The sequence below is a fragment of the Anoplopoma fimbria genome, chromosome 6 (genome assembly GCF_027596085.1).
Source record: "Anoplopoma fimbria isolate UVic2021 breed Golden Eagle Sablefish chromosome 6, Afim_UVic_2022, whole genome shotgun sequence".
NCBI classification, from domain to species: Eukaryota; Metazoa; Chordata; class Actinopteri; order Perciformes; family Anoplopomatidae; genus Anoplopoma; species Anoplopoma fimbria.
The window spans coordinates 25,602,461-25,629,475 of record NC_072454.1 but is presented as its reverse complement, the minus strand read 5'-3'; the positions used below and the strand labels follow the sequence as shown (position 1 = coordinate 25,629,475).

The window sequence follows — 27,015 nt, the reverse complement described above, 5'->3', positions numbered from 1 at the left end:
TTGCCATGTTCAGAGCCCTGTGGAGGCAATAAATATGCTCTGAATATGCTTTGTGTTGAGCACCTTTAATCAATATTGCACAAGTCCACGGAAGCTTACTATATACAGTATAATATGTAACTGGTATTAATATTCAAACAATAATTTTATAGAATCAATCGTCTGATGATTGATTCCATTCACGTTCCCTTCCTCCAGGCTGCTGTATAACTGGTCCATGTCGTTGCCGTGCAACATTGTGCTGAAGAAGGCCGTTGACAGCCTGCTGTGCTCCATGTGTCACATCCACCCCAGCTACTTCTCCCTTCTCATGTCCTGGATGGGGATCATTTCAGTGCCCAGCGCCAGTCATTCTCAGGCCCAGCAGCACCGGCTCTCTATGACTGACGATGGCAAAAAGCAGCATGATGCCAACACCAGCGCCGCAGGACTTACAGACGACTCCAAGCACGCCAGACCCCCCATTAATCTGTCCGAGTCCCAGTTAACTACGCTGGCAGCTGCCTCCCAGTCTCCTGGAGCCATAGAGCAACTGCTGGCCTCAGGCTTACCATCACTGCTGGTTCGCAGCTTGACCCAGTTTTGCCTCGGGCTTCTGGCCAGTGCCGACCTGCCTCTGCCTGCTGCTCAGGCTGAGAGACGACATCACCATCACCACTTCCACTCATCCTCTTCATCCTCCTCATCCTCACACATTAGGCCCCCTCTGGCTGCAGAGCTAGCCGCTCCGGTGCTGCGTTTCCTGACTGAAGTAGGCAACAGTCACACCATGAAAGACTGGTTAGGAGGACCAGAGGTGAACCCGCTCTGGACTGCCCTGCTCTTCCTGCTGTGTCATTCCAGTGCCAGTGCTGGTGCCAATGCAGGCTGTCAGCCTCTGGGCTCAGGATCTGCAGCAGGGGCCCCTCCATCCCAGCCTCAGGCTTCAGGGTCACGCTTCTCCCTAGCATCTTCTGTGCAGGCAGGAGGACTCACAACCCAGCAGAGGACGGCTCTGGAGAATGCCACTGTGGCCTTCTTTCTCCAGTGTATCTCCTGCCACCCTAACAACCAGCGGCTCATGGCTCAGGTCTGGTATTATATTCCACTCTGTTCGGGAAATGGCAAATCCTAAAGCTTTTACCGAGACACCAGGCAGTTTTGACATATATTTATAATTAGTTAAATGTTTTGAGACATAGGGACTATATTAAATGATACTATTTGTCATGTTTATTGAAATACTTCTTGAAGTCCTAAGAACCATGTTAAGGCCTTGGTGGTATCAATGACAAACTCTTTTCATTTGGAAATATTCATTGGTGACTGTGGATTTTTCTCTGGCTGCAGGTTCTCTGTGAACTCTTCCAGTCTGCACCCCAACGAGGCAACGTGCCGATTTCTGGAAACATCTCAGGCTTCATTCGAAGGCTTTTCCTGCAGCTAATGCTGGAGGACGAAAAGGTCACAGTCTTCCTACAGTCTCCTTGTCCGGTGAGTAACTTTCTCTGTTGTTGAATGTCTCCCTATCCTTTCCTGATAGGAGAGAAAAATGTCTATTCCTTCGTTAAGAGTAGTGGCGTGGCTGTAGACTTTCAGGCCCAATTCCAATCCGACCGTTCATCCTCTCGACTTTGTGAACTCTGTTTGTAGTCATACCAGCAGCTTAATGAAGCAGCCGGTTGGTTTGGAATGGCATTTAATACACTTTACCTTCTTGGCCCGATTTGATCTCATCACAAGATGGTCTCTAGTTCTATTTCATATGAATTGTGTTGCCTCTACATCAGATTTAAGAAGAAATAAAATAATTGTTTATAGGTTGCAACTGTGGCTGAGTGGTAGAGCAGGGTCTTCCTTCAAGCAGAGGATTGGAGGTTCTATCATCCAGTAGTCAATGTCGATGTGTTCTTGCTAAACCCCAATATTTTTCCACAATGTCCCATCAGTATATGAATGGGTGTAGAAATTACATGTATTGTTAAAGCGCTTTGAGTTGTCGAAAGAAAAGCGATATACAATTACAAGTCCGTTAACCATTTAACATTTACCATTTTTTCAGAGCTCATCAGATGGTTCAGATGAAGTAGTCCAGTCATAGAAGATCACATTTTATAAGGGATATAACATACATGACAATATTTGTGGCAAAAACGGCTCGAACTGATGTTGTGGCACCAAGTAAACATTATTGATGTAGAAATCAGCTGTTACCACAAGGGGACAGCACAACAAGCAGAAGCCTCCTTTCTCATCAGAGTGATCCCCTTAGACTGATGCATGTCTGGCTAAATTGTCACAGCTCAATGATTGGGTGTCAGAAAAGCTCATTAGGACTCTGTGTATGTGTGTGTGCACTTCCAAAGACTTCTGGTGCAGGATGTAAAAAATGTGTTTTAATTACCCAAAGCAGTCATTTCAACAGCCTAGCTTTGGCATTGTTCTCAGTATTAAAGACTGTTCCGTCTTGTTGCCCGCTAGCAGAGGGGGAGTGTGTTTGGCAAGGTCACTTGGTTGATCCAGACCAGGTTTTTTTTAAGTAATAATTTTCAATTTGTGCAATACTTGAAAAGCAAATGTTATAATATTATAACTGGAATCTTATTCGTTATTCGTATCCTTTTAGAAAGAGATAATGAAGGATTACAGTGAAATTATTAATGTGCCAAATGTCAATTGATAGCCTTCAGTACGCAAACACACAGGCCCATACATTCTAAAGATCCCACGTACCAGAGGTTTTGTTCCCGGAAAAAGGGAAATACATTTTTCAGAGAATTCCAGGGCATTTTGCTAGCTTAGCTTAATGTTGGACCAGTAGGTTGACGTTTGATTCCTGATATTATCCCAGCTGAATGTAGTGAATGGTTTTCTTAGTAGTACCTTCTGTCTTTAATTCCCTGGGTCTGACGGGGCTGTTGAATCATTCAGAGAATTTACATCCATCTGGTAATGTGTCGGATTGGTCGGTTGTTTTGAATGTTTGTGTGATTTAATATTTATGTATTTGTGTTGCTTTCTCTAACATCAGCAGCGATGGCAATGTGGTTCACATTAAGGACTCATGTTGGTTGAGAATAATTGTCCAATATAGTAAGGGGAATGGAAAAGGAATGGGAAGAGGCGTAAACCAACATGATCTCTCTGGAGCCTTAGTCAAGACATATACTAGCATCAACCTCTCTGAAAACCTTTCAAAAACAATCGACTGGTCCATATCTGCTTAAAAAATAATATGAAAAAGACATATATCCGTCCCATATATTGTTCAGGTTGTTAGTTACAGAAATGTCCTAGGTAACCCGAGCCTTATATTTTTTTATCATGCTAACACAAAACCATTTTGTCCCCTTTTTCTTCCCAGTTATACAAAGGACGCATCAATGCCACCAGCCATATGATCCAGCATCCCATGTATGGAGCAGGCCACAAATACCGCACCCTCCATCTGCCCATTTCCACAACACTGGCTGAAGTCCTGGACCGGGTGTCTGGTATGTTCCCATTCAGAAAACTTTAACCAGTCAGTATAACTAACATATCAGAATCAGCTTTATTGGCCATGTCACATTTCATCCAGCTCCTTGTGATGGCCTTTTTACATGCAAGTGTCAGGCTTTTGAAGAGATAAATGTCCTTTTTCTGAATTAAGTCACCAGGTGATTAATCCGAAGTACAGAATCCGGGGTTCCCTGGGAATCTTGTAGCATAAGATCTCCTCGAGAGTCGAAACAAGCCTGTCCCAGAATGTTTGTATTTTAATACATGACCAAAAATATGTGGGTGATTGGCATTCATTTGCCCACACTGTCTGCAGCATTGTTGCGGTTTACCCAATTGTTTATTTTTTATGTGGGGTGTGATTTTAAAAAAAAAAAGAAAAAAGAAAAGAAAAAAGGGGGATTAAATCCTTCCAACCAAACTCCCTCCATCTTTTAGAGCTCGTGGATGTTTGTTGTGTTCTACACATGGAATGCCAATCGCTCTTAGACCTAAGTTTTAGAAGTGTTGAGTTTGGATTTTGGAGAAAAGTAATAATATTATAAGCAAAGATTCCTATCAAATGCTCCTCTTTTGCTATATTGATTCCCTTCAGCTCTTTATTTTGTCCAATAGCTTGAGCCAAAGGCTCTATGAATATTGCAAAAAAGGAGGGGCTAAGGCAGCAGCCCTGGCGAGTGCCTCTGAAAAGCTTAAAACTGCCTGTCAGATGGCCACTGTATACACCTAACAAATTGGTTATTAAAACCCAGCCTCTCTAGCACTCTGTACAGAAAAGGCCAGGTGACTCTATCAAACGCCTTTTCCTCATCAAGACTGACCAGGGCCGCACTTAGATGTCGTTTGTTTGCCTGTTCTATAATGTGCAGAGTTCGTCTAATGTTATCTTGTGTTTGGCAACGTTTTATAAACCCTATCTGATCTTCATTTATTAGATCGGGCAGAAAGTGTTCAAGTCTTTTTGATATTATAGATGTGAACAGTTTACAATCTACGTTTTAATATAGAGATTAGAAGATATGATTCACAACATTCCTTATTTTTACCTTCTTTGGGATGACAGATATCAAAGCCTCTTTCCATGATGGTGGGGCCATAGCCTTTTTCAGTGTCCAATTTAGAGATTCTAGCAATAAAGGGGCCAGGTCATTCGTCGTTTTTTTTCCTATGGAGGGAAGATATAGCGATAACAAGTAATGTTTAATGTTCTCTTCATCAACCACCTCAGGCTGTGAGTACAAGGTTTCATAATATTCTTTGAAGATTTTGTGGATTTCCACTGGTTCGTAGATTTCTTGTCCCAGGTGATTAATTTCCTGTCTCAGACAGCCATTGTCCCCTTTAAGGTCAGTTTTTGGATCTTTTATCGCCGTAATTATACCGTCAGAATCTTTGCTCGTTCTGGGGCTCCTCGGGTCCTTAACTGCTCCACCTCGATTGCTAGCTTGAACAGCGTTTTTCAATTCAATTCAATTGTTTATTTTGTATAGGCCAAAATCACAAATTACAAATCTGCCTCAGATGGCTATACAATCTGTACACATGCAACATCCTCTGTCCCGGATTTACAATAGGAATACATCTGACCTAAAGAAGGCTCAGATTGTCAAACAACATGGATCTCATGTACTTCTATCCATTTATATGTAGATGATTACACTATGTTACAAACCTGTGGGCCATTAACTTCAAATTGGATAAAATATAGAGGTGCTGAGAAACAGCATATTTTCACACAGAGCACACGGTCGAGTCAGATCATTGCTTGGTGAACCAGTATCCACAGCCAGCAGTTCTTAACCTGTGAGCAAAATGCACATCTTAAGGGTTACTACCAGATATTCACCAGGTAATAAAGCAATACATAAATAGAAACATTTCCTAAACGTGTTTTTTAGTTTTTCAGACATTCCTCTAATCTTTACTTTGTCTTCTTCCGTTTAAAAAACTTGAACAAAATCCTCAATTTGAATGAAGTGTTCAAGTCATCTGATGAAATTAGTCTTTATTTTTTATTTTTTTATAATTACTATAAATCTACTTTTCTGAATGAATAGGCTGGTCAGTTTCATTATATTGCTGCTGGACAGCCGTTTTGTCACTCACCAGAAGCGTTCAGAAGAAGCTGTAATAAAAAGAAAAAGAAAAAGCCTTATAATGGTCAAAAAAGAGCCTTACTTCGGCAGTGTGGGAGCATTTTGGATATCTACAAAATGACAAGGAAGTTAATGAACAAAATGGATATTAAATTTGCAGTGTGCCGTCGAAAACTGATTGCAAAGTTGTCCAACAATTATAGATAATTATCCCCCCTTTTTGCCCAAGTCGAGGAAAAAAACGTAACTACCTAATGTACTAAGTTGGACCAAAACAGTTACTCAAGGCAGGGAGTAGACACAATCATCATTAAATTATGATAATAAATATTTTAGTTTATGAGCTTCGTAATTATTGTGAAAAATGGGATACTTTCTCTGACAATAATCACAATATCAAGTTCTCATGCCATGTCATCCCTGCTACCGAGCATGTTTGCAACAACGTCGTCTTCACTTCACCTGTCTCTGCTCTTCTTCGCTCCGTGTGTGTGTTCCAAGTTTAAACAGAATGAATATAGGAGGAAAGCTGCGCAGCATTCAAGTTTTCATTTAAATGTTTCACTGTTTTGATTTTAAAAAACGGCCACTGTCCTTAGCTTTACTCTCCCTCTTCATTTATTTTATTTGTAGTAAGTGTGAATGCACTGATCATGTTCTCAGATATCACTTTCATTTTTTGCTGGACAGCAGCAACGCAGTATCCAGCCCTATAAACTAGTGAGAGAGTGATATAGCTAGGACTGGGAAACAGCTTATAAACCAAAATAGCTGCAATATTTATGATAGCAGAAATGAATAACAAAATGTATCCCAGACATCAATGTGTGGTTCATCCATTGTTTAATTCTCTGGACGTTCTCTGGCCATTAAGGTCATCAGTGCAGCACCAATGCTGGAAGCTACAGTATGACCTGCTAGCTTTTAGCCGGCTTTGACAATGAAGAATGTCTCACCTCTGTGGACCTGGAGAGACATCGACACACCTGCATTTCCTTAACCACACAGATTTTCATTGACAAAATATTCTGTTTTAAGCTCAGCAATAATCATTTTTACAATAAAGTGATTCCTAAAAGACCATATTATATTGCTCATCTGATTTCATGCTGTCTTCTATTCATCTAAACAGACACACCCAGCATCACAGCCAAGCTGATCAATGAGCAGAAGGAGGACAAGGAGAAGAAGAATCATGAGGAGAAGGAAAAGATGAAAGCAGACAGTGGCTTCCAGGATAACTACAGTGTTGTTGTGGCCTCAGGTAGCTGACTCTGTTCCATACAAACCTCCTCTCCAATGGCAGCCCGGCCATCAGCTTATTAGCCAGCCTCTGCTGGCTGCTGTGTCTCATCTCACCGACTTCATGCCAATCAGATTGGAAAGGGACCGTACTGCTCAATTTAGAGTTAACTGTTGAGTAGTATTATATTGAGAGCAGTGAATGAGTTATTTTGGACGAAACGTTAAACTTCAGATGCATGCCAAATGGTTGATCAAACACCACCAGCAGATGTAACTGTGACTTGATGAGAATTACAGCTACAAATCTGTATTTTTAAAATGAATCTGTATCAGTCCTATGATCTGTTTCAGAAATTTGACAAACACCAATGATCAGATTCATAGATATGTAATCAGTGCTGAAAGTCCCATTGAAACAGCAGTTAGAGCGTGTAAGCTTGTGTACTGTGACGCACCTGTTAGATCAGGAAGAGGACTAGGGAGGGATGAAAGGGAATCTTTGCAAATTTCCAACCGGCTCGTGTCACTGCAGTGTGACCAAAGAAGCAGGAAAACCGTCATTTCATGCTCCGAGTCTACTATTGTTGTGTTTACTGAAGTATAGGCTAATTTGCGTAGACAGCTGTTTAAATCATACAGATATACCACTGTTTATGTGTTTTGAACCTATTAACAGTAACTACATTGATTGATAAAGGCTCCCAGTCTATCTGTGAGCTCACCTGTTAAAGGCAGCTTCCCCTTACTCTCTACGGTGGCCGGGCAAATAAGATCAATAAATACAAACATGAAAACCATTTTGGTTCAGTAAATGTCTGCTGGCAGTGAGCCTGGTGAAGGCAATTTAGCCAGCCACTGAAAACTCAGCTCCCAAGGAGCTCTTGCTGACACCTGTCTGGAAACCAGGACATGCTTTCAATTGAAAATAATAATAATAATATTGATAACTTTATTTATATTGCACCTATAACAACAGTTTACAAAGTGCTGACATACACCACATCCCCAGCTGAAATGCTTAGCTGGTATTAAGTTATTCACTTTGTTTTTATAATACGAGAGATACTGGATCTTCGCAAATAGGTACCGGAACACATGCAGTCAAAAATCCTGGTCCACCAGGATCTGGCACACATTAAGCCCTTTGGCACAATAAATAAGCCAACAAAAATGCAGATTTTCTATCGATGAGAGCCAGACTAGTCCCATGATGTTTCCATGTTGTGTGTGTCTGTCATCAGGCTTGAAGTCCCAGTCCAAGCGAGCTCTTTCAACCCCTCCCAGACCTCCATCGCGGAGGGGTCGCGTGATGAGTGACAAGTTGACTGCGTCGTCAGGTGTGGACTCTTCAGCAAAAACCATCAGTGTGCCTGTCTTCCACCTGTACCACAAGCTGCTTCCAGGTACTACATATTCAAGTGCAAGATTAACATGCTGACTTACATCTGGCAGCAGGACATTGATGTGTTTGAGCAACATACTCAAACTAAACAGCCTAATTTTATGTATCAAGGAAGTGAATTTTTGCATTTTCCCACTCCTCCCCTCCAGGTCAGCCCCTCCCATCTGAGATGACCCTGGCCCAGCTACTGACCCTCCTGTATGACCGCAAGCTGCCACAGGGCTACCAGTCTATCAACCTGACAGTCAAACTGGGCTCCAAGGTCATCTCTGACCCTGGTCTTTCCAAGACCGACTCTTTCAAGAGGCTACGCACTGAGAAAGGTACCAAAGAAAGCTCAGTACTACTTGTTATATGTTCAAATAATATTCCAGTTACTCTTACTTAAGATTCACTACTCCGATATTCTACATGGTCTATCAAAGGTCTCCTGCTCCATTGACAGTTACCAGGAGATTCATCAAAGGTTATCAAATAGACCTGTGAACAAAAAGGATTAAATATCCTATAGGATATAAGATATAGGAAATATCCGGTAACTCGATGATTGGACAGTTTTGTTGTATTTGACCTGCATCATCAGTGACTAGCTTATGAAGAAATATGTGCTTATGAAGATAATCTATCAAGTTTCCGTTCTGTTTCATCTTGTATTGTTGTGTCACCACTAGTGTGGTAATGCTATGTTTCACTTTGGGAATGCTACGTTTTTATTAATGAACTATCCCGAACTGCAACAACTACTTGATAAAAATGAAATATCTACCACAGAGGCGCTCTTTGCCATCGATCACCGATTCTTTTTGGGACTGCAACCCTTCCTCTGAACGCTGGGTTTCTTTTTTATCTGGAGCCTTCATTCCTTTGACGCTATAGCTTCTGCCATACTCCTAGCTGCGGCTGCCACTATGGTCAGTCCCCCCTCCTGCCTGTCAAGGTATTGGGTAATACAGGTTAGACTTGTTCTCAGAACTTCTTCATCTTCATCAGCAGACTCTCTTACTTCAATATGAGCATAACAGTCTATGTTGGACTTAAGATACAGACGTAAGTTACAGTTCTTAACACTATTGGTATCATTGGATTGTAAGTGCATCACGTAGGATGTCCCCTGAAATTCCAGCAACCCACTGCGACTAATGCTTGGGATGGTCTAAATGCAGAGGTCAAAATGTTAGGTTTTCAATTAAAGGTCCAAGGAACGCTTGGATGTCATCATTATTATGGAAGGTTATGCAGCCAAATATTAGAGAAAGGTGGTTTTAATAGTGTCCAGGTCGTATTGTATATTTTCCTGTAAAACCATGTAAATGTAATGGCATCTTGTATAGCATCTTTCTAGTCTTCTGACCACTCAAAGAGCTTTAACACTACATGTCATCTGTCACCATTAACACACTGATTACAGGGGCTACCATGCAATGTGCCAAGTAACCATTCATACCCATTTATACACCGATGGCACAGCCTTTGGGAGCAATTTAGGTTTAGTGACTTGCCCAAGGACACATCGACATTGACTTGCAGAGTCGGGGATCAAATCCCCTTATTGAAGGTGACTTTGGCTCAATGGTTGAGAAGGGTGGTCCTTCAATCGGATGATCGGCGCTACTCCCGCTATTCCGTGTCGATGTGTCCAAGACACTTAACCCAAATTTGCTCCTGCAGGCTGTACCAGTGGTGTATGAATGGGTGTGAATGTTTGAAAGTACATGTAGTGTTGAAGCGCTCTGAGTGGTCGGAAGAGTAGAAAAACGCTATACAAGTACAGTCCATTTACCATTACCATTTGAAGGATGACCCGCTCTACCACTGAGCCACAGTTGCCCCAGTGTGCCACTAATGTTGATCAGAACAGTAATGTATTCAAGGTAAATTCAAATTAAATTCATTTATTTACCTTGTTGGGTTGAAACAAGGTAGTTTACTAAATGTGAAAGTCTAGTAGTTGCCCCTCGAATTTGGATTGTTTTGTCAAAATCAAAGGTTACTTTGTAGCATAGACCTGCTCCCATTCTGGCTCTGTGCGAGAGGTGACTGTAGAATAGAAAGGGGTTCAGGACTTACTATGCAGGTGCATTCCATGTGTGTTGTGCTGCAGGCTGCGGGTTTATCACTCTCCTCTTGGATCAAGATTTAAAGCTTTTCTGGCCAGTTACTGGCATAGACTGTATATAAGAAGTGGACGTAGTCATCGTGACGTCGCCCTTTGGTTTATGGACTGTCGTTTCGCCGTTCCCATCTTGGAATACAGCCATCCCCAAGTCATTTTTAATGTCGTATGTTTATATAATAATTTGTAGCCATTTACTTTGACTTACTCTGCCTTATCCAGTGAGACAGATTTCAAATGAACACTTTTGCTAAAGGACCTTTAGTGAGGACAGGCTGATGCTGGGATCAAATCACTTACCCTCATTTAGCCAGAAGGCAACAGTGCCAGTCCTTAGATGTGGTGACTCTAGGACTGGTTATATTTAGCTGTTTGATTCTGCAGGCTCCAGGGTCAGCACTAGGTCGGATTCATTTTTAACATCATGGTCTAGTTTTGATGATCTCAGCACTGTTGAATTTGCAGAACTGCTCAGATACCTTTTGTCATTGGCCGTGACCCGTCCACGATCCATAGTTTCCATTTCAAAACTGTAGTCTCATTAGTTGGATGAGTTGTGTGGTTAACGGTTGGGTTAGCCATATCATATTTCGTACTTTAAAGGACCAAATTAAATTTATCAGCAGCTTGTTTTTTTAACCCTTAGGTGCTCAGGTGAAAGTAACAAAAAATGATGGCTCTACTGTACTTTCTAATAGTGTCCCATAAGCCATACAGTGAACAATCATGCAGCCTCTGCCATTACAGTCCACATTGTGTACCGTCTGAACATTCAACCATTCGACATTTTATATCAACATATATCAACACATCTCTACTGTTGCTTGGACAGTTTAGAGGGGAACTCCAACAATGTTTACAGCTGTGGTGGAGAATCATTAACGTGACATGTCAGATGTTTTGGTATGGTTTGTCACACCTTTTGAGAAGCAATCAAAAGGGCAGGCACTTTCAAAATATCCTTTGTATTTGAATAAATGAACCATCTAACAATCAGTCTTTTGCCAAAGCCAATCGGTAGAAGAGGGAAAACATCTTTTCCATTAAGATAAGCCTTAAAAGCCGTTCTTTGCTCTTCGTACAATGAGGTAACACTCTCCAATTCTGATATAACCGATGCTATTGCAGCATCTACGCTAACCTCTCTTTGTCACGTCTAACACACCAAAACCCAGTTTGGTTATATAGCTTCCCTTTTTACAGGCTGCAGGAAGCAGCCTGGCAACCCCACGTTGTTCTTCAACTTTGACTTTTCCAAAATGAGCGATACAATTTGCTACTTCCCTTGAATAAACTACCACATTGTTAAATGTGCCCACTGCCCAGACATTGACCACTTGATGTCAGTCATTATCTTTATTGAACTAATAAGTCATTCCTCTCAGTGGCTGCTGAATTCAGATAGCCTTATTACAGGAGCTGTAGAGATCAGACACCCAGCAGCATAGAAATACCAACAAATAACACAGATTAGTGGCCCTGTGAATGGCCTCAGGGCCTTCACAGACCGGGACTCTGCAGTTCACTTTAACTGCTGGATATATTAACGTCACAACTCCTCTTATTATCTTCTCTGGAGTCAAATCAAACAGATAGCCAACTGGAAGCAGACCTGTATTTAATTTGGTGTGAGGAACAAACAGAGGGAGAGAGTTACAAGGGAGAGAGAAACACAAGTAAAGGGGTTCCACATATTTGGAATGAGGCACCACCAGCCAGGCGAGAGACAGAGAGAGAAATCAATTGCAGAACAGAGCATCAATAGTTTCCCTTAATCTTCTAATAGGCTACTGTGCATATATCAGCAAGTACGACTTTAGTTTTCATATTGTTTTTGTGTGTCAAATCGCTATGTGAACACCAGCTTATTTATTTAATGGTGGTTTACTGTATTGTAATGGATGCATTGACACTGTTAAAGGACTAAATTAATGAAGATTTAGGAGGAAACAATTGTTCAGAGAAAATCCCAGACACAAGCAATTCAATTCAGTTTATTTTGTATAGCCCAGAATCACAACTTTGCCTCAGAGGGCTTTACAATCTGTGCACATGCGACATCCTCTGTCCTTCCCTCAGCTTGACTTCTGTGTAAGAACCATTGATCAGCAGGCTCATTTCTATGCATAAACATTCATGAGGTGCCTTGTAGGGAGCATTTATGTTGAATGTTGGCGTGCAGACTATACAAGTTGATTTGGGATTCATGAAAGGAAATTGTGCACTGGCAGGCTTTTTATAAATCCAAATATGATGGGACTCTTTACACAGTAGACTTAAGGTTAAAAAACAAATCTAGTGCTAACAAGTGTCCCAAATACCAGACAGAGTGTGAACATACAACAGGTCCTCCTTTTGCTTTTCTTGCAGTGGATCACTGTGATATACTGAACAGCTGTCCTGAGGACGAACCAATGTCGGCCAGTGAAGAATGTCTGGACGCTGCCACTGACGAGTCCCTGCTGGAGACCAATCCCATCCAGTCACCGCTGCAGGTCTTTGCAGGCATGGGCGGCCTAGCCCTGATCGCAGAGAGGCTGCCTATGCTCTACCCGGATGTCATTCAGCAGGTCAGACTCAAGCACAGAAACAGACAGACGCATGCATGATCAAAGTACCATTGAAGTACAGGGTCAAGTAGAGCTAAAATCTTCTGCGAACAGAAACAAAGGATCACAAAGCTGAACTTCCATTTATTGTGCATTAAACTGTATTGACCTACAATAATAACTGTAGGTCAAACTGAGGGGCCCTCAACCTTGTCAGTTCAAAGAGGGACATATCCTTCACACACAAGAATTTTAACATTGATACTGTTTAATTTGTCTATTTTACATTTTTTCTATTTCCTTCGCTTGTTTGGCTCTTCTGATATGTTTTCATGTCAATCCTGCAGTGTTAGTTTTATTGAAGGACACAAAACTTGACAAAACATTCCTTATTTCTAGGTCCATTTTCCATCCATTTTGGGGATTTTTCACGATTTAGCTTAGCAGCTTCTGAAATAGGATCTGGTTTCATCTGTGATAGTGAAACCAAATGTCTTTGGGATTTGGAGTGTTAGTAGAACAAAAATTGTTTCAGTTTGGGCTCCAGAAAGAGATTTACTTTTCCATTATTTTCCTACATTTTCAGACCAAACGAGTAATCATAAAAAAGAATTGGTGGATTAATGGATAATGGCTCTTATCGTTGGTTACATTAGAAGTTATATTCTCAGTATGAAGAGAATCCTGCTCCCTCTCCTTTAGGCTTCAGTTGGCCACATGATGACTCTGCAGAGTTCCCGCTCTTAATATCACTTGTCAGCATTGTCTCATATTCACTGTCACCTTTGCTAAAGTTACCCACTATTGTCCTGGATGGTTGTTCACAGGTCAGTGCCCCGGTGGTGCCCTCTGCCACGCAGGAGAAACCCAAGGACAGCGACCAGTTCGAGTGGGTGACCATCGAGCAGTCGGGCGAGCTGGTGTACGAGGCGCCGGAGTCCATCGTTGCCGAGCCGCCGCCAATCAACAAGCAGCAGTCTCAGTCGTCCTCGTCATCATCGTCCTCAGTGCAGACCATGTCGCCCATCCCTGCCCACTCTCTGGCGGCCTTCGGCCTGTTCCTGCGCCTGCCAGGGTACGCAGAGGTTCTGTTGAAGGAGAGGAAGCATGCCCAGTGTCTGCTGCGCCTGGTGCTGGGCGTCACTGACGATGGAGAGGGCAGTAAGTCTGACTCCAGCACACAGCTCCAACACTGCCATTCTAATCATGTCTTTGTAACCATTGTTCCTGCCGCTCGTATATGTTTGAACTAATTACTGAGATGGTCTGATATGAATCTAATATGATAATTTTCTCACTGATGGTGAGTTTAGTCAGTTAGTGATTGATGTCAGAGAGTCTTTTTCATCTTCTTTAGTGATACAGGTCACACAGCAGCTAGAGAGGCCCATATGGAATAATCATTTTTAAGACAGTACATTTCTTAACATGTTTATTAATACATACATAACGACCAAACTGCGTGTTTAGCAATGAAGAATTGCAATCATGCAGACATACACACTTAATAACTTGTGTCAAGGTACATATAACAAAAAAATGTCATGGTAGAATCACTTTGTCATAAGATGACCAGTAAATCTATCTTCTAGCAAAACCAGAACAAAATGCTCAGTCTCCTGATTTGACTGTGTGCCGTGTCATCCTCTTAGGTCATATCCTGCAGTCTCCTTCAGCCAACGTGTTGCCAACGCTGCCGTTCCACGTGCTGCGAGCGTTGTTCAGCAGCACTCCTCTGACCACTGACGACGGCGTTCTGCTCCGCCGCATGGCTCTGGAGATCGGGGCCATCCACCTTATCCTGGCCTGTCTGTCGGCCCTCAGCCACCACGCCCCCCGCAACCCCAACGCCAGCACCAGTGTGTCTGAGGTAAGGCACGCACACACACACACACACACACACACACACACACACACACACACACACACACACACACACACACACACACACACACATACACACATACATACATACATACATACATACATACACACACATACAGGGATGATGTTCATGAAGACTTTCAGTTGGTCCCTTACCTTTAGCTGTCTTTGAGGAAGTAAAGATTTGCCAGACTGACCTCAGAAATGACCTCAGTTTTTAATTTGGTCCTTAACTCTGACTTGATATTTTTTTTAAAAAGGGAGAAAAAAATTAAAAGACATAAGTACATATGTCTGGACAGGTTTCTGTTTCTTTCCGTTTCTGTCACTTTGCCTGACTGATTGTTTAGTTGTTCACACTGATAAAGAAACAATTATAAAAAATCAGTGCCATTATTAATGGCTGTCTGCCCCGCCGGCCTTTACTCAAGGCTTCTTTTGCATATCTGTCAACGAGCTGCTGACAGAAGCTTCATTGTTCAGACCAAATGATGAAAATGGCTTTTGAGAGAAATATGCCAGTGAGACACATACATTGCATTATTGACACCTTCAGTGAGCAGAAGTCTTAAGCAGGCGGCTGTGGCTCAGTGGAGAGCAGGGTCGTCCTCCAATCAGAGGATCGGCGGTTCGATCCCTGGCTCCAGCAGTCCGTGTCGATGTGTCCTTGGGCAAGACACTTAACCCCAAATTGCTCCCGCAGGCTGTTCCTGCGGTGTATGTGTGTGTATAAATGTTAGTTAGGGTCCTGATGTGCAGGTGGCACCTTGCATGGTAGCTCCTGTCATCAGTGTATGAATGGGTGTGAATGGATGGTATAGAAAAGTGCTATACAAGTACAATCTATTATTATTATTATTATTATTATTATTATTATTATTATTATTATTATTATTATTATTATTATTATTATTATTATTATCATTATTAAGCAGACACTGCTTCGTTTTAAGGGCTCACCAAGAAAGGATTGTGAGACCACAACTGTTTTAGCCTGATATTTGGACTATTATTGAAATGCTAAATTTATTGAAATGCTTGAGATAGCTAATGATAACTTCTACTTGATCCAACAGCACAAATAATTTGGTTAGACCTTTGGGACAGACTGAGAGGTGAACCAAACATATAGTGGCAGCAAAAAACTGGCAGCCATCTGTGTTGTTCAGCTGCAAAAAGTCACAGTATTGACTAAAATACATAGCTGGTTGTCATCATCCATGTTGGCTCCTATTGATTACTAACTACTTTAATCCAGGCTTTTACTCCATATGACCATCAAAAACACCCCATGAATGCTTATTTTGCTTATATTTCAGTTTGAGAACAGAGTTTATTTTGGAGGACAATTTGGACATTTTTAGGCTCAATTTACTAATAAAGGTTATTTAAGAAGAGTGAACAATTACATATCTTTTTCACTCCAATCGTTACCAGTGTGCAGAGCTGAATTTCACTTATCAGTCAAATTCTATCTTGCCACCATTTTTAATACACTGGTAACCACCGTCCTCTCAACATATAAGGAATGTCTAAAAAATATAATGAGATAGGGTGCTCAGACATCCCAAACCAATCCTTCTGGACCACTACTTAATCTCATATCTGTGTCTTTGTTGACAGCCGCAGATATCCAATTGTCACGGTGCGGGGACCAGTGATGAGCAGCAACTGTACTGGGCTAAAGGAACTGGTTTTGGTACTGGATCCACAGCCTCAGGCTGGGACGTGGAGCAGGCCCTCACCAAACAACGGCTAGAAGAGGAACACGTCACATGTCTACTGCAGGTAAATCTAACAATCAATCCCACATCATATTTCATTTTAGAAATATGGTGGCTGTACAAAGGACTGTCAAAGTTAACATGTCAACACATATCGTTATATTATTAATACTATTATGTGAGTCTTGTTATTACTATATTTCCTATTTATCTTGCTCAGCAGCTGTCCTTTCAAAATAGTTTGTGTACCTTTTGCATGTCTTAACGTGAGAAACCATGAATAGTGCTCTTGATATGGGCAAAGGAACAGTGATGATGTGATACTATATGTGACACCTGAATTAAAGTACCTAAAGTGTCTTAATGAAGGTGAAGGTCAACTGTTCTTGGACAGGGAGAGAGTAGTTGGTTTGTAGCCAAGTGTACCATGGTGACATAGCATAGTCAAACACAGGGATTGTCTCAGTTTGGTCCTGCTCCAGAGCAGGTCACGTAAAATAATTTCTTACAAGTGTCAGTTTAAGCAAGGTGGACAGGTATTATTTGTCACTCATCTCAAAGTATGTCCATGTTGGGTTTTTTTGCACCAGGTCTTGGCAAGTTACATCAACCCAGCAGGCTCCAGCAGCTGCCACAGTGCTGATGGCTCTTCAGCAGACAGCAGAGCCCACAACAGCTCAGCACTGCCAGCGGTGCTGCAGGAGCTGTTAAGCCAGTCCTGCCTCATCCCTGCCATGTCCTCCTACCTACGCAATGACTCAGGTAGGCCCCCTCTTTTTACAAGTGAAGGGTAAGACACATGAAGTCAAAGAGTCGGCATTGGGACATCTAGAAAGGCACATCTTGTGTGTCTGTGTCATATGGTCCAAAGCTCCAGAAGTTGAAGGTTATTGGACTTTGAGTTGAGACTGTTTTTTCAACAACTATGTAAGGTTAGAATAGGATAAATGCATCAGAATAATAAGTTGTTTCCAAGGCAGTCACTGTGTGTCTATTTATCAAGTGCACATTACAACCCGGTGACTTGTCATTTTTGGGTGTCTCGTTATGTTGTTATAGGTGGGAGTACATTTGGCAGGGTTTTTAAAATATTGTGGAAATATTATTACATAATTAAGCTGTAATTCTATTGACAAAACAACACAGATACAAAATTCAGTAAACTTTGTTGTGTCCATTCACTCATATAATTGAGAAATATTTGAATTTTGTTTTCAATCGGTGGAAACACTATGACCTCCTTGACGACGGGAATTTGTGTATTTAAGATAATAAATTAAGATAATCCTTTATTAGATTTACAGCAGCATAGAGTATAGTGCAAACAAGAGACGTAGTGAAAAACAAGCTCAAAACAAGTATTATAAATAAGTAAGAAAACAGTAAAGAATATTAAATAAGTAAAAAAAAAAAAGTAAAAAATCCACTAACTAAAAATATTACATATACAGACAGAATAATTATTGTATTTGTTAGACTGCACACCTTGTGTGTTGCGAAAGCCTATTTATGTTACTTTTTATAATTGCGTATTTGATGCAAATATGTAGCTTTGTATGCTTTTGATGGGTTTTCCATTGCAAATGTAGGCTAATGGTTTTACATGGGATTCTGGCAAGGCTATAATTTGGGCTGCTTTGTGTTGAATTGGGCCGGTTTTAAGTTGTGGTTGCGCTGGAAACTGTGCATCTGCTCTGGTAACACTGCCAATCAACAATATAAACCGAGATTCACCTTTACTGTGAAATGTTAATGTTGAGTACCAACAAAATCCTGATACAACAAGGAAAGAAAAACAAGGAAAGAAGAGCATTGGAATTTGTAGCTAACCGCGACACCTTTAGCTAGCTTCTTTGGTTTCTGTGACCCCTGTCAAATTAATGCTGGGATGTCTCGCTTTGCAAGCAGTGCCAGAGAAAAGACCTGTAGCAGAGATCTGTTTTGCATCATTGCAGAAAAATATTTATGTGAAATCTGCTTGAGAGGACAAAAACGATCCCATGGTATTGAAAAGGTGCCCATTCCCCACCATGGTCCCGTTTTTTTTTTATTATGTTACTACAATAAACATGTGAGGGGCCAGGGTATTATTAGAGATGCTGTGTAAGATGGCTGTGAAGGTTCATCTTTAAGTCCTGTTAATGAACATGACAGCATGTTTGTGCTGCACGTCAAGGAGTCTGTTTTTTTCTTTGTTCAGATCCGTCCTCATCCCGTCAAATGATTGACCCTCTGATATTCATCTGCTGTGGAATGATCTGAATTTCCTTATTGTCTGTGTGTCTGTGCTCATGATGTGAAGCGCTGCCAGCTGGTGCCCTTTGATGCTGAGATAGTGGATTTGAATGCCTCTGGTCTTTGATCTCGGTGATAACTGCATGCTGGAGTTGCTGCGGTGAAGCCTCCATCTAGTTCTGAATGATAAGGGAAGCCGTCTGTGTGGATATTCCTGTGTGTGTGATGGAGATGGTGGCTTTTGGCCAAATGAAACAGCAGATGGAGCTACAGCGTCTCAGACTGAGGCTGTGCATGTCTCACTGTTAAATCCCACTGAAGTCCCAGTAGTAAACGTTTAATGAGTCCAGGCAGGCCCTGTCAGATCCTCCTGTAATGAAACACTGGGAGACCTGACAGCTGTCCTGCTTCTCTCAGGTCAGAAGAAAACACCATGCCTATGCTCCGTTTATGGCATAGCAAGACCAATAGAATTAGTGAAGGGCTCATGTAACTGATTAAGATTATGTTCAATGTACGTGTGATCGTCTGCATTTGTTGCAGTATGCCTGTCTGGACAGGAAAAGAGAAATATCATTGTTGCCTTTGCTTTTAAGAACACATATATCCACACTGTGGGTTAGTTTACTGTATATTTGATCAAATTAAGAAAAAAAACCTGTGTCAAATTCTCACCAAAGCTCTTTTTCAGCTCTTTGTATTGTTTTAGGGCACATTTGTTTCCAGCAGCAGCATGCAGCTGTTTTCTGTACACCGTACCCTGTCTGTCCAATACCAAACAGCACACTGATAAAGTTAGTGTCTAACTGGTGAACATAGTGGAGCATTTAGCAGCTAAAGAGCTATATATATTTTTTCCTCAGGAGATGATGGTGACGAAAACAGAGCTATAAGAGAATGAATTCTTGATCAACATTGATCATGTGGGACCAAACAGGACTCCAAATGAATGCTAATGTTGATATTTGTCTGATGTTTGAAGAGGTCACTCTAAGCTAACATGTTTGAGTTGTTTTGCCCCCTAGTGACCAAAATAATCTATATATGCAGCTTTAATAATTAAAAAAGGAATAAAATCAATAAGCGAATGATGAATTATCTCATATTCCTCTTTTATAGGGAATTGCTCTACCAATATATTTAAACCAAGAACCATTAGCCTTAATCTACAGTGTCCATTAAAGCACTAGGATCATTAAAGCCCATCACATTGCTCTTCATTCCACTGGTCTTGGTCGTGTACCTTTTTAAATCGGTGGAGCTTAGGAGGCTCCTGAGGTCCCTGAGAACCAGGAAGCACTAAATACTCCTGCTTTTCTTTACTCCGCTGTTAACTTCACTAAGGTTTTTTTTTTTTTTTTTAAAGCATCACACAGATGTGGTAGATCTCAGGAAGCAGAGCTCTTCGCACAATTACTTTGACCCGACTTTAAACCAAGGAACTAGTCAGTTGACACTGGTGTGCAACATCAAAATCACCCTACCTCCCCTGGAGAAATAATACTTTCAAATGGAGCCTCATTTCTCTGAACTACCCCAACACTTTGATTTGCCCCTTAGTGCTTCCTTACATACCAGCACAGAGGCCTTTATTTCTAGTCCCTTCACTGCCCCTGAGCTCCTCAGCCCCATCAGCGTAGCGCGTTGCTCCACATTAATCATCTGTGTCTTGGCAAAGCCTTTTGGGATGCATTACAGTTTCCCCACAGTTGCCTGGCACTCCATCACAAGAAGCTAAGCCATTAGTGAGAGGTAATACCTCTAAATGTCACCACAATACTAATTCCTCTTAATTGCAGAGTGATTTTAATGCACATTTTGTTTAACGCTAAATGGTTTCAAGATCTGATGTAGGATTTTTTTATGTTGGTCTTATATTTAGCATTGCATCCCTTGTGTTCTACACCTCGCTGCCCCTTTTCACTCACCCGAGACAGACACAATTTAAAGGTAATCTGAGCTGCAGCAGGCGACACCACTTAGGTTATGGGTATTTTGGTACATCATTCATGTTGAGTGGGCGTGTGCATGGTGTTTGAGGGTAATCTGAACATGACTGTTCTGTAGGAGGGTGGTTGATAATGATTCATTACTCCAGATACGATAGAGACCATGTGGAACACAATGGACAGCCATGTGTGTGTGTTTATGGAGCTTATTTATCATTGAATAAGTGTGTGTCTGTGTGATCTGTGGGGGGTCATCGATATAGACTTCAGATTGTTTGTTACATTTTTCATTTCCTATTTCAGAGATTTTCCCTGCCTAGGAAGAAAATAAATGCTTGACTTCATGGACCGTAAATGAGTTCTATACAAACTATTACACACCTTTTATTCATTAGTGCTCCTTTCTGTGGATTTGTGGATATGCAATTCATTGCTGCTCACCGGAGAAATGGTGATTCTATAAGCACAGGCTTTTCCCTGACAGTTGAAAGGCTAGGTAGGATCTGTCAAGTGGATAGGGGTGGAATGGTGATCATCATTGTATTTACAGAAGACATGGTGCGCTCCCTCTTCCTGGCTAAAGCTCTCCAACATGCATTTTGGATTGGATTGGATTGAAGATGTTTGCCACTCTGGTTGCTTCCCACCTGTTCCACCCAGACAAGAGCCGTAAATGAGCTGTGAAGCTCAAGCTGGCTGTAAAGACCTCCTTCCATACCACTGTGGCTCTCAGTTGGAACGAAGCATCTGCCAACAGAGGAAACTATTTTTATGTGATTATGAACATGCAACCACAAAGCTGCTGTTTGATTCCCTATTGTGTTAGAAGCCTTACTATTTCTATCCCAGTCACATGAGAACCTATATGTATTCCCGCATGTGTAGTTAAATAACTGCTGATGATCTTCACACACACATCATTTCTCACTTAATTCACATAAGGTTCGAGGCTATCCTTATTGATATGCTGTGATGTTTATTGTTCAAATTGCAAATAGCTATTTTTGCTATTGCACAATACATCTGGACTTTATTCAAATAGTTATAAAAAGCTTTTTTGATACAGCAGGTATTTAAGGAGATGACAGTACAGCAGAGCTTACTCAGAGCCCCATTTCTGGGGAGGGTCCTCTGTTCTCTTTGACAGGGGCCCTGAAGCCACACTATAACATTTTTGGCCCTGAAGAAGGATATGGTCTCCAGAGAAGCTTCCCAGCATAGTTCTTAGTTCTCTCCCTGCTTTTAATAATGTTGCCTAAAAGCCCATCAATGCAGGTCGCAATCACAGTCCCACCAACTCAAATGTTAACGAGAAATAAATGGAAAAGCCTCGGTGGTGTGACACCTTTCCAGTGAGTCCAGCAGTCAAGAAAACAAGATCAAGTGGAAGTTTGTATTTCCTATGAGGCAACCGGGGGGTCAGTCATGGCTGGGGGCTTGCTGGCTATGCTCAACCTGGTACCGGCGTCGCCCTGTTTCTGCCATGTCTTCCAGCCCTTTGTTATCTTCCTGGCTCATGGCTGTGACTTGGCAATATGGCTTCTTCGTCTTCAACCCTATCTAGTCCCTCCAGCTTCCTCCTCCTCCTCTCTCTGTGAGAGATCTTCATGTCAAACTTATTTCCCAAACACGTGTAACTTTCTCATTGACGTTTCCTTCTCGACTGCCCCCTTAATTTGTTATCGGCACACACATAAGACTTCATTAAATCCAGACAATGAACATTAAGAAATATGGCAGGCGAGGTCATGAAGCCACCTGCTTGCACAACGGACCTCCCCTCAACATCCCTCCTTTCTTTTAGAAGTCTTTTCTGTTAGCAAGTTTTTTAGAAGTCCTGTATCTTATGCTTTGGCACTTCACAGTGTGGTGTAGATGTAAACAAAAACTATAACAAAGAGGTTAAGGAATGTGCCAATGATGCCTAACATGGCCAGGATGGATTCCTCCTGCTCCTCCTTGACCTCGAGTGCCTGCACATCCTCAAGGGTGATGACTGTGGTGCCCATGATCCTGATGCTCAGCTAGCCTGGCAACTTATCTGGAATGAGAAGAAATCATGGAGACCATGTCAGAAGTTGTCACACATACATAGAAAGCAACAACAAAACTTGGTCTGAAATAGCATGCTGCTTTCAAGGCTTAGTATGGCTTCTTTTGTCCTCCTCTTCCTGCTAATCTACCAGTTTTTGCAGAACAAAACTGTCCCATACAGCCCCGGGTTCTGGCAGCCCCGCCAACGTAATCCTCCCACCAGAGGGAAAGCAATTGTTGATCGCACAGATTAGTCTGTGAACACCAGTGTTTATGACCTGCCACAGCTTGAAGCCGAGCTCCTTGACAACAGCAAGCTTGACGGCAGCTCTCGCTCAGCCTCATCCATGGATTGTCTGTAAAAAAAAACCCGTTAAATTGCCACCAGTAAAGCTAAATGACCTTTCCTATGTCAAAATAAGCATGATTTAATGTTGCCATTTAGAGCCTTTTTGCTCCCGCCCACCTCTTTTCACATGCAGCCAATGATAAACCACCTCAAGGTCCTTGTTAGTAGGTATTCTAAACAGAATTCCCTCCTTCCCTATGAAGGAGTCTTAGCAGGTAAGAACTAGGAGCTGGAGATGGTGTCATTGCCGAGTGTGTGAGCCAAAAAGGTAAACAGGACTGTTCTTGGCTAGGGCTTCTTTGTGAATGGAACTATAATCGTCCTGATCCCCTTCCACTCTCATGTCAACATGCAGTATAGATGTCACTTAATTCACTAAAATCCCAGATAAGATTACAGACCTATAAAAAACAATGGTATACGGAAGAAGTGGCTTACCCTAAGGCGTGTAAGGTGTAAGACAACATCATCCGGCATGCTTTTTGGATCCTCACTGGAAAACCATGGCTTTAAAGGCATGCTGCATCTGGAGCCCCGGGGGAGAAAGGGGGGAGAGAATGGCTATGTAGTCCCAGTGACGGAGAGAGAAATAGAAGGTAGCAGCGTCACAATGACTTCGCCGTGCTCAGCAGCACTTCCAGTGAACACACTTCTCCTCTCCCCCAGTCTACAGCGCCACCTGTCAGGTTCAACAACCCCCCACCCCCCCAACTTCCCTTTTAATTCACTTCCTCCTCACAATTCTTTGCAGTTTTACCGTTTGTTTTTATTTAATCACCAAGTTTGCATTGCTGCGGCTAAAGCGCTAACAGCCTCTTCTGAGGGGGCGAGGAGATACCCTCTCCCCGTTTGCCCCCTGCTGACTCCCCTCCGTCCCTCCCATCATCTCTGCCTCCCTCCCTCCTAGAGTTCCCCGTCACTGCTGCGCTTAAACTCCTCCACACAACTCCGCCACGTCCTTCCCCAATTTATCAGTTAATCTACACACCCCCTTGTTCTGTAGTGTCCCTTCCGCTTGCTTCTTACTTCTCTCGGGAACAGTGCAATTATTGCCTTTCAAAAAAGCCTTTTGCCCTTCACTAAAGCCTCCATGCCAACACTGTGCATGATTATGTCTGTAGGATCAGCTGATAGTGTCTGAGTGACAACCAGCCTCCCCCGAGCTAGGTCAGAATGGGCACGTCCCTGAATGAGTCCAGTCTGGCAGGTGATAGTCCAGAAGAGGAGAGAAAGCGGTAAAATCCTGTGGAGTAGACGTCTGTAGAGAGGCAAAGGCAGCCGGAGATCCAGACAGTCGCTATGGCAATATGGATCTGCATCCACCGCCAGTGACAGCAGTGTTACGATAGGTCTCCAGCACCAGTTGGTCTCCGTGGGAGGAATGTGCATTGCATAACCAAGCAGAATGATGGCGAGAACGGGAGGACGGATTCTGATGGCTGTGGAAATAAAGGAGAAGGAGCATAAGAATGAGTGGGAGAGAGGGATAGAGGGAGGAGGGAGGGGGAAAGGACATTGCTCACGCTTTGGGTTGTCTTCTCCTCTCCCCCTGCTGTGGGGGCTGGTTGAGCGCACACACACACGTACAGTTACCAAATAAACAACACTCCAAAACAGAAAAAGACACAGCCGAAAAGGAGGTGAATTCAGCCCCACTGAACCGCACTCTGCTCTGAGTTCAGTGAAGCCCATCATTGGCTGTTGTTATTCTGGCAGACCTGTGGGGAGGAGTGGAGGAGGAGGGGGCAACAATAGGCGAAATAAAGGATGGCTGAGGTTGGCTGGGAGACAAAGAGAGAGGCAGTGTGAAGATGTGGGGGTCTGAGCACGCACTGTTTTCAGAAACAAAGACGGCGTGCTGAGCTGTCTGTCACTGCGCCTTTCTTGCCTTTAACTTCCCCACACTTTCCCTGCCATCGTACATCCTAATTTAAGAACCCTCTGCTTTGTGAAATCTACATCACTGTCTAGGTCACAGGCAAGTTTAGTTACTTATGATTAGTTTCTCCCAGGTCCACGCTGAGTTGTTGAGGTAAATAAATGAGGAAAACTGCATTCCCTTCCAGTGTAGGTACTTGAGCATTGGTTAGTGCAGCTGGGATGTTTGAAGCATCTCAACAGAATTCTGATCCAATCAGCTCATTTCTCCCAGCATTATGACTCACTCCCACTCCTCCTCTCCATCTCCCTCGCTCACGTCATCTTGTTTGATTTCTGTTCAGGTGGACCTCAAATGTTCTCCCAAAGCTCAGGATAAGACCTTGCATGAGTAAGATGCATTAAGAAACATTAGTTATTGCAAATATTTATGGATGTTGAAAGAGCTTAATAAACAAAACTCATAATGACTTGAAGAGTCTTTAAGACTTCAATAACTGAGACTGAAACCATCTCTTCATGCTTGATTTGTTTCTTTGTCTTAATCTCCTTTCTGCATGTTCCGATTGTCACGGCTAATATGACTCACAAAGAACACAGCGGTATTTAACTACTTTTTTAAAGTTACAGGTACATGATAGGCAATCACCGATCAAAGACACTTTTGGTGTCAAAGTTGTCCAAAAAAGTGAACTTACACTGCTTCCTTCAAGCACAAAAAAAAGGTAAAAAAAAATATATCCCACACTGAAGAAAATGTCAAACTCGCTATGTAAACACTGAGATTGATGAAAAGGTACTTATTGTGAAGTATACCACATTCCTGTAAATAGGGATGAGATGATACAAGATTTAATCGCAGTTGATCGGGTTGAAATTTCCTTATCAGGATAATCGTGAATATCGTCACGTGTTACTTGAAAAACTTTTTAGCTCAGGGAAGTCAAAAATACATGAATTATCATGCAAGAAGAACAGACGCACAATGATTATATATTATATATAATATTTGTCGTTTTTTTTTTTATTCCTTTATTTATGCAGGGGCCCTTATGATTTATGATTCACCCAACTCAAAACTTAATTACTTGAGTAGCTTGGTTTATAAAGGGATTCTTTGTGCATAAAAACTCAAATGCACCGTTCCTTTTGAATGACACAGAGCTTCAGGTTGTTCCACATAGTCTGACTTTGATGCACATTATCCGCAGTGTCCACCGAGGCAGACGGCGGAGACACAGTGTCACAGTCTTCAGCTAGGTAGACCTGACACTGTGGAGCCATGAGTGTTAGCCACCCACTCGGTAATGGCTGTGGTGTAGTGGAGAGCAAGGTAGTTCTCCAATCAGAGGGTCGGTGGTTCGATACCCGGCTTCGGCAGTCGATGTGTCCTTGGGCAAGACACTTAACCCCAAAACTGTTGCTCCTGAAGGCTCTGAGAATATCTGCTCATCGGTGTGGACTGGATGTGACCATGAATGTTAGTTAGAGTCTGATGGTGGCACCTTGATGGTAGCCTGTCATCAGTGTGTGAATGGGTGAATGATATGTAACATACTACTGACTGTAAGTCGCTTTGGATAAAAAGCGTCTGCTAAATGACTGTAATGTAATGTAAATGTAATGTAATGGTAAATGGACTGTGCTTTTATAGCGCTTTCCTAGTCTTCCGACCACTCAAAGCGCTTTTACATTGCATATCATTCACACCCATTCATACACTGATGACAGGGGCAACCTGCACATCAGGACTCCAAGTCTAACTAACATACATACAACATCCACACACCGATGGCCCAAGGACACATCGCTGGAGCCGGGTATCGAACTGCCGATCCTTTGATTGGAGGACGACCCTGCTCTCCACTGAGCCACAGTCGCCTCGGTGTGAGCCGCATGCCCAACGCCTCCTTCCCTTGGGAAGTCAACAGATGCCCAACCCTTATAGCACCTGCACCAGGCACCAAGAGTTGAGACTTAGTGGTAACCCGCTGAATGTTTTCTATACCTGCTCTTATAGACCATTGCTGTAAACGAGCTTGTGGGTTTTATGAAGACCAATGTCTGTCATATCCTG

At 42.3% G+C, this 27,015-nt stretch overlaps 1 protein-coding gene across 1 annotated transcript in view; it reads left to right on the top strand.

Annotated features, from left to right (window-relative positions):
* The window catches only part of birc6 (baculoviral IAP repeat containing 6), a 101,241-nt gene that overhangs the window by 45,331 nt on the left and 28,895 nt on the right, over positions 1 to 27,015 (top strand). Inside the window, 11 exon segments of the mRNA XM_054600455.1 lie at positions 199 to 1,069; positions 1,330 to 1,473; positions 3,344 to 3,473; positions 6,709 to 6,840; positions 8,063 to 8,224; positions 8,373 to 8,546; positions 12,707 to 12,906; positions 13,713 to 14,046; positions 14,538 to 14,755; positions 16,393 to 16,557; positions 17,084 to 17,255. Coding sequence (XP_054456430.1) covers positions 199 to 1,069; positions 1,330 to 1,473; positions 3,344 to 3,473; positions 6,709 to 6,840; positions 8,063 to 8,224; positions 8,373 to 8,546; positions 12,707 to 12,906; positions 13,713 to 14,046; positions 14,538 to 14,755; positions 16,393 to 16,557; positions 17,084 to 17,255 — 2,702 coding nt within the window.